General features: G+C 39.5%; 1 protein-coding gene across 1 annotated transcript; it reads left to right on the top strand.

Annotated features, from left to right (window-relative positions):
• Window positions 1–3,682: 3,682 nt before the first annotated feature.
• Window positions 3,683–7,748, top strand: LOC135094633 (uncharacterized). The gene is made up of 2 exons (XM_063994890.1): window positions 3,683–6,137; window positions 7,729–7,748. The coding sequence occupies exons 1-2, from the start codon at window positions 3,683–3,685 to the stop codon at window positions 7,746–7,748; spliced, it is 2,475 nt and encodes an 824-aa protein (XP_063850960.1).
• Window positions 7,749–10,605: the final 2,857 nt, after the last annotated feature.

The following is a 10,605-nucleotide window of genomic DNA, read 5'->3' as shown; positions in this document are numbered from 1 at the left end:
CAAGACAAACTCTGCATTCCTCTTGTGGTGGCCCTGCATTATTACAGTCGACTCCAGGAGTCACAGATCCTGTGGGCACCTGGGACCGGGATGCTCGCCTCTCCTTAGGGCGAATAACAACAACAGCAGCAGCCTTTACATCCGGGTCGGCATCCGCAGATGTCAGCTGCATTCAGACTCTTCCACTTGCCAGATCATTTCCTAAAAGGAAATCGACCCCACACACTAGCAGATCCTCCGCTAGTGCCACCCTCGCCTCCATGGTCACTAGCAGGCATGACAGCCTAATCTTCGCCGTAGCGAAACTTTGCGTGGCGCCAATTCCCCAGCACCACACATGCTAATCGGAGGCAACTCTCCTCCAAGTCACATTCCTGCACAGCGACTGTTTTGCGGCTGTCTCTCAAAACTATAACAGGGTACGTAATCCCATCAATTTCAACAGTGCCCGGACACAAGAATGGACAGCACCAGTCCCACTCAGACCTCACAGGGGACAGTGAAGTACCAACAGATAAGGAGGCAGCCACAACGGCCTTTCCACCCTCATGACTAAACACAGCCCGGATCTCGTTACTCTGATGGTCCCGGCCCTGGGAAATAATCAAATCCACCGGCTTTTGGGGCATTTTGGAAGCAGTGGCGGACACAAACTTAGGGCAGTTATATTTAAAATGTCCAGTATTCTTGCAATAATGACACATGGGCTGCATACTATAACAGGGAGTGCTATGTTGCATACTCTCAGACGGTTTCCATCGAGGGCTGGGTGGAGACTGATTACCAATAGGGCTAACTTGCCCCAACTTATTACTGGAGCCACTACTATAACGTGGACTCCCACACAAACAGGCACTAGCCGCGCCATCAGACACATCATTGGGCCCGCCAGACGTACCACCAATCCATCATAACAGATAGGTGCGTCAACACATGGTCATCCGCCCACGTTGCTGCCTCCTTCAAGGCCTTAAACCTCTTCTCCCTGAACAGCGGCACTAACTCCTCGGACACATTAATAAACTGCTCCATTACCACGAGTTCTCTTAACTCACGCTAGGAATCCACCTTTCAAATGTCTCCTCCAGACAGCAAGTACACTCAAGAAATTAGTCACTGGGCCTTTTCCCTCCGCGGAACTGTTGCCTGTACGCCTCCGGCTGCAGTTCATAAGCTCTTAGGATGGCAGCCTTAAATTCCTCATAATCCTCCAAATCCTCTACTGACATCCTATCATGAACTTCCAAAACCTTGCCCTTCAACATATTAGCAACAAGACCAATCCGTCTTTCCTGAGGCCAATCAGTTTCTAAGGTCTTTTTCTCAAATATAAATTATTCACATTTTTCACATTTTTCTCATCAAACTTTGGTATCAGTTTCAAACTCCTCACCATCTGGCTTCCTACTGTATCCTCCACTCCTTCTCTTCTCAAACCATGAGGTGAATTAGCCTTAGTCTGAGCTTTCTCCAACTCAGACATTCTGTTCTTCTCAAACTCGTCCCTCTCATACATCTTCGCCTCCTCCGCTTCAAGCAACCTTGCCTTCTAATCAGACCCAAGCCTCCTGGCCTCTCTAGCCTCTTCATTCTTCAGCCTCCTTTCCTCGGCTTCAGCTTCCAACTGGAGCTTCTCAATTCTCGCTCTTTCTTCTCTTTAGCCTCCTTCATCTTCATTCTTCTTATTTTCTACTTGAATCTCATTTTCTCAGACATGCCTTCTGCTTGGGAGAAGCCACCAACGCTGCCGGCAGGGCTAACACGTCGTGTTAGCCCTGCCCACAGCTAGAAGCTAGAAGCTTCAGGTTAAGTAGCTCCTTGTCCAGGACGCGTCCAAGTCTCGTCCCCAACCCCCTCTCTCTCTCTCTCTCTCTCTCTCTCTCTCTCTCTCTCTCTCTTTTTTTATTGAAACATCAGGCTTAAAACAACACGTTTTTTATGCTGTTATTTGAAAAGCCTATACTTAAATGTAAAGAAGAAAATATATACAAAAAACGAACTCATCCTACTATATATACACATGATTAACACAGCACTAGTGTGGGAGTTTGTGTTTTGCGCCACCTGTGTGCAGCCACACAGGAGTGTCATTCTCTCTCTCCGGTATGGCTGACAGGTAAACAGTGGCAAGACGGAGCTCCATGGAAAACAGGATTTTTCCAGCACCTGCAGGCCTTATTCAGATACCAGGCTATGCACAACTGAAGCTAACAACAGTAAGAGCAGCTTGATTATACCATAGTTGGGTACAGTGCTGGGACTCTGACTATATTTCCTGGGAAAATATACCAAGCCGGGCCAAATACCCCTACGTCGCACCTACCCAAGTTCGCACATGCGCAGTTGAGTCTTCCAGTATCCATGACAACGGGGACGCTGCAAAAGAGGGACCACACTAAACAAGTAGCTCCATTTGCGTATATGCTGAAGTGAGCTGCCTTGTTCCTCTATTATACTGCACCATGTCAGGTAAAAGTCTCGCTGACCTCCGAAAACTACAGAAACATCAGCTTAATAAAATAACAAAGGAAGAGCTAATTGAAGCAATATTAACAACAGAAGGAGAAGAGGCGAGACTGATAGCTAGACATGATGAGAAGCTAGACAAGATCATGGATGAGTTAGCTGATATGCGTCGTATGATAGCAGCAGACCAAGATGAAAACAAAGCAAAGATCAAGGATTTAACAGACACGATAAAAAAGCAATCTGAGATTGTTTTGCATCACCAATTCTTTATGGAACAGCTCGATCGGCAAAAGAGAGAGACAAACATCGTACTCTTTGGAATACCTGACGAACGAGTTATACTTGAGGGAGCCACTACTGAAAAGGCTAAAATACAACAAGTATTGAATGCAATAGAAGCCACCCCCGACGTAGTGGTCCGTTCACATCAAAGGTTGGGTCAACTTACGCAGGGAAGCAACAGATCACGTACACTACTCGTCAGAGTCGACTCTAAAGCCATCCGAGATAAAGTATTGGAGAGGGCGACAAGACTGAAGAATATGCAAGAACCATATAAGAAAATATATATCAAGAAGGACTGACACCCTGAAGTAAGGAAAGAATGGAGGCGCTTGAAGACAGCAGAAGAAGAAAAGAAAAATAAACTTTCGAACGCTGGATGCAACATTCGCCTCGATTATAGGGAACGAATGTTGTACAAAGATGGTGTGGTGATTGACAAATGGCAACCTCATCCTTTTTAACAAGACCACAGGGAAGTATAAGTATTGTTTCTTGGATTAATGGTATAAAAACTAAAATAGAAAAGAAAAATGTTGAGATATTTCTCAGTAAGTATGATATTATTTGTTTAAATTAAATAAGGACGTGCTTGCCGTTGTTCTTTCCAGGATATGCTTCTTATAAAAATTCTGACAAACGAAACAGTAATCGTGGTGGAACTTATGTGTTTGTACGACTTTGTTTGAATAAGTATATATTTGATGTGGATTTTTCTTGCACGGATCAAATATGGTTTAAGCTTAAAATTGCACCAGGTGTACTTTTTGGTTCTTGTTATGTACCCCCCTCGGACTCTGAGTATTTTGATTATACACAAATATGTAATATACAAGAAAAGGTTAAGCACAATGATTGTAGTGACGGATGTGTGATAACTGGAGACGTGAACGCTCGCTTTGGTTGTTCGGTGAGAGAACTGCAGGGCATAATGGATATGGCGGGAATTTCTTATCCTGTTATTCCTGACCCTGTGCCTACGCCCAACGACAATGCTAAAGCGTTACTTGGCATATGTGCTGAAGAAGAATTACTAGTTGTTAACAATTTACAAAATATGAATTCTCATTATTTGAGTAAGAAAATCTATTGTAAAGGAAGTGAATGGATATCTGAATTGGATATTTGTATCGTGTCTAAGGGTTTACTCAGCTTGATTGAATCCTTTGACGTTGTTAGAGACAACTCTTTACTTTCAGATCACGCACCAATTAGTGTTACGCTACAACCACCTTCAACTTGTCTCGAAACTCTTAAACTGAGATCATTTGAACTGGGTAAACATGGTGCAGAGATTAACGTTATTGATATGGTGAAAACTCGCCAGTCAATAAGCAAAAGACCTATACGATATCAGAACATCAACTATGAATTATTTGTGTCCAAACTCAATGAGATAGATTTGCATACACAATGTAGTGACGATATAGATGTAACAGCCTCTACTATAACTGAAACGTTATATGAATGTGGAAGTGCCAGTAAATATCCACGTTGTGCCCGTGTAGAGGAGGTGACTGATGGAAGAGGAAGGTGGGAAAGAATGTTGGATAATAATGATCAGGCTAAATTATGGCAAGCAATAAACTGGCGCGGTGAGATAACAGACGATAGTAACAACACAGAGTCCATGCCAGATGATGAAGTCTTTAAAGAGCACTTTGAAAAAATATTTAATCCACCGGATATAGTTTACCCGAATGCTAATGATCTACACTCTCATCTCAACATACCGATATTAGACGACATAATCAACGTAGAAGAGGTGCAGAGACAGATTAAGAGATTAAAACCAGGCACGGCTTGTGGCCCTGATGGAGTACCACCTACACTTTTCAAAGTTTTACCTGTTCAATGGATAATGTTTATAACTACACTCTTTAATAACATATTTCTGACTGCCTCTTACCCTACTAGTTGGATAATGGCAAAACTGTTCACTATATATAAACGTGGGTCTAAAGCACTCCCAAGTAATTATAGAGCAATTAATGTTATTAATACAATAGCAAAATCATATGACATGGTCCTGTCAGCTCGCCTCCATCAGTGGTTTGTGCCTCACCAGGAACAGGCGGGCAGTCAGCCAGGAAGAGGATGTGTGGAACATCTGGTAACACTCAGAGTGTTGATGGATATTGCTCGAAGGAAAAAACTGAAGCTATTTATTACATTTGTGGATTTCAGTAGAGCTTATGATTGTGTACCGAGGTTTGATTTGTTTATGTCGTTGAAGAGGATGGGATGTGGTGTTACTATGCTCTTAGCTTTGGCTGCAATGTATAGATGTACGAATAGTGTGGTGGGAACTGCTGTCATCGCAACCACCGTTGGTGTGCGTCAAGGCACACCCACATCTTGTATACTGTTTATCCTTTATGTTAATGAAATGATACAAATGTTAAAACAACGATGTCCTGTGGATGGTTTCCTTGCATGGTTGCATGTTTTAGTCATGATGGATGACACTATACTGTTATCAACAACTCGAGATGGAATGAAAAGTAAGACAAAAATTTTACAAGAGTTTTGCAGCACTCGTGGTATGATCCTTAATGATAACAAGACGAAATTTATGGTGTTGAATGGAGATAAGGAAGATAAGGAAAATATAACAAGTGAGAATAATGTTATTAGTTGTTGTGATCACTACATTTATCTAGGAAGTCCCTTTACTGATGATGGCTCTCCATCAACTGCAATTAAGTTACATGCTAATATGAAGATATGCCATACTTTGAAATTTATATCTTTCATTAATAAGAATAATGATGTGCCATTTATAGTTAAGAAAAAAATATTTGATGCTGCACTTATGTCGTCGCTACTGTACGGTTGTGAATCCTGGCTCAATGGAGTCACCAAGCCTATAGAAAAACAGTATAAATGGTGTATAAAGAAACTTCTTGGCGTAAGAAAAACGACGAACAATGATGTTTGCATGGTAGAGTTGGGCATGCCCCCAGTCTGTGCACTGGTTAAGGCAAAACAAAGAAAATTTTTTAAAGAAATGTGGACAAAAAGAAACACAATGGATGACGACCCACTTATATATGCAATAAAGGCGGCACTAAGGTATAATGATGTTGTGTCCAGGTATATGACAGACTTGATCACTGTCGACAGTGACGATGTGCACAGTGCAATGGATGAGGTGAAGATCCGTGTGAGAGTTTCAGTATCAAACAGGCTAAGTTTTTATAAGTCTGTTAATAGTGAACTAATAGTGCATGACATTTACATAAAAAACGTTAAAGTTAATGAATTGGAACGAGTGTCCTGGACAAGGTTACGTCTGTCTTCACACTCGTTGGCAGTTGAAAAGGGACGCTGGAATTGGCGAGGAAGGGGTCGTCTTCCCTTGGAGGAAAGATTGTGTTCATGTGGTATGATTCAAACGGAGATACATGTTCTTGAAAATTGTCCTATTTCCAGTCACGTTAGAGAAAGAAATAATGTAACGACAGTTAATAATTTATTTGTTGATAGATCTGATTATATAAATGTCTGTAGAATTGTACATGAAGTATTGTCTTTATATTAATGTTGGATATGTGTTTGCATAAAAAAAAAGGGGGTTTGTTTGGATAAATTCTTATTTTTTTTTTATATAAACGTATAGGATTACAATTTAGTTTTTACGCATGTCTTTTATGGGTTTTAAATATTTTATATAAATTTTTTTGTCTAATTATTTACATTCTGCTGTTTTATTTTTATAATGTGTCTTGTTTTTTATTTGGTTGCTATGTCAGGTTTTTATGAGTTTGTGTTTTGTTTTTATGCAACAGATTTTATTTTCGATGATATATTTTCAATATCGTAGTTGCAAAAATTTCCTCTCTATATTTGTAATTTGGACTATTTTTTTAATGTGTTTATTGGTGTGTACTTCCCTGTGGTCAATCAATCAATCAATCAATCAATCAATCTGTGTATCACTCGTGGCTGCCGTAAAATCATTCCACAGTCTGGAGGTTCTGGCTGTGTAAGAGCGCTGGTGCTGCCTCGAGTAAGATCGAGGCACTTGCACCAGCATGTCACTAGAGGTGGTGGTCCTGGACTCCCTCTGGACAGCTCGTGATGGGAGCCTTAGCGAGCTGAGATGAGGGACCTCCAGAACCAGGGCCTTGTGCTGGACCACCAGCGCCGACACGTCCCGCCGATGCTCCAGCGACGTGACTCCGGTCTGCTCCTCCTGCTGCTGCTGCTGCTGCTGCTGTCCGTCCATCCCCACCAAGCGCAGGGCACGTCGTTGCACAGCATCCAGTTTCTGCAAGTGGGTGGGGGCACTCGACATCCAGGACAAGGCACTGTACTCCATACAAGGCCGTATCTGAGCCTTGTACAGTGTGAGGATGCCCCGGGAGTCAAGGTTTCCTGACATCCGACGCAGTGCAGAGACTAGGATAGTCTCCTAGATAGATAGGAAGTATCCTAGAGACAGTGTGAAGTTGTATATGAGTAGTAGTGTTTTCAGGGCATTGTTTAGCAATTTTGTAAGAATCGTCTTGTTGATTTTGCTTGTATTTGGTGAATTGTTTTTTAATTGTTTTATTGTGTTGTGTATTTCTGTTATTGTAATAGGAGATGTGAGCTGGTTGTTGGATTCTAGTCTCCTTAAGTCTGCCCCATTATGTGGTGTATAGCGGTGCATGTTAAGGTCTAGGTAATTATTCATCCTGACTTCGCGATGATGGTCGAATTTCCTGTTGTCCTAATGTGAAAGGTGTTCTCCCAGATTTCTCTGAATATAGGTTCTTTTTCGGTCTCTGAATATATTTTTTTGTTGTTTTGTGTTATAAAGGGTGAGGTATTGGCCATGCTGCCTTTAAGTTTCTCTATTTATTTCCAGAATGCTTGCGGTGTTCTGTAGAGTTTGACTGTGCGTTTTAGATTATTTTCCCAGTTTTTGTTTTGTTCTCTTTTACATTCTACCATGAGAGCATTTTTAATTATATGATTTATATCTAGCAGGAATATTCACTTCTAAATAAAAGAAAAATCAAATATTTCAGAACTACGAGACCCACCTGTTGCCAGAAGGAAGGGAGACGCCATTCTGTGCTCTCCCCCTCAACACCCACCCCCAGGCCTCTGAAGTTATTGGAACCTTACCTAGTTCTCTCTCTCTCTTCTTTCACAAATAATTTTACTGAACCATGAGTTTAAATAAAAATGCAGGAATAATTGGCTAGCAAGGTGAGCATATAGGCTGGACATTAGTTGAAGTTAATAATTGAATTCTAAATTACTAACATATTTTATAAGATAGGGAATGACACTTTATGAGTTACTGGTAGGCTGATGCAACATGATGTAATCCTATTATTCGTATTACCACTGATTAGAGAAAACCACAGTTGAAATAAGTAAAGACTATTTATAACAAATGTTTCAAGACTTCTAAATCACTCCCACGAATACACGCCTTATAAATATACTTTTTTTATATAATCACTAAACCTTTAATTACCGCTATTATCCTCTTCTTCACCGCAAGCTACAAAAGAAAACAATTATTGGGGAGACTCAAAGAAACACAGAAATAATAAAAAAGGAGCGTTACAATACTTTGCATGTATAGTGTCATTTTTCTACGAAACAACTTCAAAAACACACAAAATATGTTATTTTCTTATTTCCATGAAGAAAGTTTTGCATGCCTTTTTGCGTTTTGGTACATAAGTAGCTCAAAAACACTCAAAAGACACTTTTTTTCATATAGGAAGATTTCCATGCTTTATTCCGTTTTGGTTCGTAACACCAAACAGTTCACCTAACTGTCTAACGACATGCCTCTGGATATGCCATTTCGTTTCCCAACAGATTTGCATGCATTTTGGCGTTTTGGTACCTAACAATGTGAAATACACTTAAAATGCTCGTTTTTGATAATATTATTGTTTCTCATTATAGTGTGCTATTTTTGCGTTTTAGCGTTTTTATGCCTAATAAGCATAATACACGTTTCTTGTAACGTCTTTTCGTTTCCCCATAGAAGGTGCATGCATTTTAGAGTTTTTCAACCACTCAAAAACTTGCTCCTGATAATTCTGTTTCTCAATGAAAGGTGTTTTTCCTGCGTTTTAGCGTTTACGTACGTAAATACCTAAAAAAAAAAAAAAAAAAAACGTTGAAAGAGACATTTTTATTAATGTTGTTTTGTTTCCCCATATACGGTGGTTTCCATGCTTTTCAGCGTTTTGCTGTCCAGAACGCTCATAAACACTCAAAACACAAGTTTTAGGATATGTTATTTCTTTTCCCCATATAAAATGCTTTCCATGGATTTTTTTGCGTTCTGGTACCTAACAATCTGATATACACTCAAAATACACGTTTTGGTAATGTTATTCCGTTTCTCCATAAAGGGAGTTTTGTGTGCGTTTTAGAGTTTTTGTACATAAATAGGTAAAAAACACAAAAAAAATGTTTTTTGGTAATGTTTTGTTTTCCCATTTGATTGTTTTCTGTTCTTTTCAACGTTAAAGTGAGTAACACGCTCATAAACACTCAAAAGACACTTTTTGGAAATGTCGTTTCTTTTCTCCATATTGGGTTCTTTCCATGGAATTTGCATTTTTGTATCTAATAATGTGAAATACACTTAAAATACACGTTTTTGATAGTGTTGTTTTGTTTCTTCATATACAGTCCTATTTGTGCGTTTTCGCGTTTTAGTACTAAGAAGCTCAAAAAGCAGATAATACATTTTTTTCATAATGTCTTTTCGCTTCCACATACACATTGCCTCTTTTAGACATTTTAGTGAAGCTTTTGCTGTTCAAATCAAATCAAAAATTTTTTTTATAGAGTCTTGCACAAAGCATTGATTTTCAAACTACCCTCCTACGGCTTCAATCTTTCTTTCTGTAGCTTCACCTTAAGTTTCATTTCTGACCGTTCTATTGCTACTATGGTAGACGGTCGCTCTAAATCTATTAACAGTGATGTTCTTCAGGGTTCTGTACTGTCACCCACTTTCTTCTTATTATTCATCAATGATCTACTAAACCAAGCCTTGTTCTATTCACTCCTACGCTGATGATACCACCCTGCACTTTTCCATGTCTTTTCACAGACGTCTAACCCTTCAGGAAGTAAACAGTTCACGCGGGTAAGCCACAGAACGCCTTACTTCTGATTTCTCTAAAATTTCTGATTGCGGCAGAGCAAACTTGGTATTGCTCAATATCTCAAAAAATTCAATTCCTCCATCTATGAACTCGACACAACCTAGCAAAAATCTATCCTCTTTTCTTCAATGACACTCAACTGTCCCCATCTCCTACACTGAATATATTCTCTGTCTGTCCTTTTCTTATAATACAAAATGGAAAATTCACATCTCATCTCTAGCTAAAGCAGATTCTATAAAGTTAGGTGTTCTGAGACGTCTCCGCCAGTTCTTCGTTTTAGTTCTGGGTTTTAGGATTTTGGTACCTAAATATCTCATAACTTAAAATTTGTAACCTAACATTTTAAGATACACTCACAGTACACGTTTTTGTTAATGTTGTTGCTCTGCTTCTAAATATAGAATGCCATTCATGCGTTTTAGCACTATGGCACCTAAGAAGCTTAAAAACACTCATAATAGACGTTTCGCGCAATGCCATTTCATTTCCTCATATAAGATATTTTTCATGCATTTCGCGTTTTTCTACATAACAAGGTAAAAAAAAAAAAGAAAAAAAAACGCTTTTGGTAATGTTATTCTATTTCTCCATAAAAAAAATGTTTTTGCATACATTTTAGCGTTTTGGTAAGTATCAAAAAACACTCAAAAGACACATTTTTGGTAATGTTGTTTTGTTTTTTCCATATACGAAGCTTTACAGCGTTTTTTTT

The sequence above is a fragment of the Scylla paramamosain genome, chromosome 46 (assembly GCF_035594125.1).
Source record: "Scylla paramamosain isolate STU-SP2022 chromosome 46, ASM3559412v1, whole genome shotgun sequence".
In the NCBI taxonomy this organism is placed as follows: Eukaryota; Metazoa; Arthropoda; class Malacostraca; order Decapoda; family Portunidae; genus Scylla; species Scylla paramamosain.
The sequence above is the reverse complement of the archived record's forward strand: the minus strand, read 5'-3'. Positions and strand labels throughout refer to the sequence as shown.

What these genes read in the sequence shown, in the direction of transcription:
- LOC135094633 (XM_063994890.1), top strand. Translation starts at nt 3,683, where the DNA reads ATGGATATGGCGGGAATTTCTTATCCTGTTATTCCTGACCCTGTGCCT. An exon ending in GGAAAGATTGTGTTCATGTG is followed by an intron (nt 6,138 to 7,728) that starts GTATGATTCAAA and finishes TATATCTAGCAG; the next exon opens with GAATATTCACTTCTAAATAA.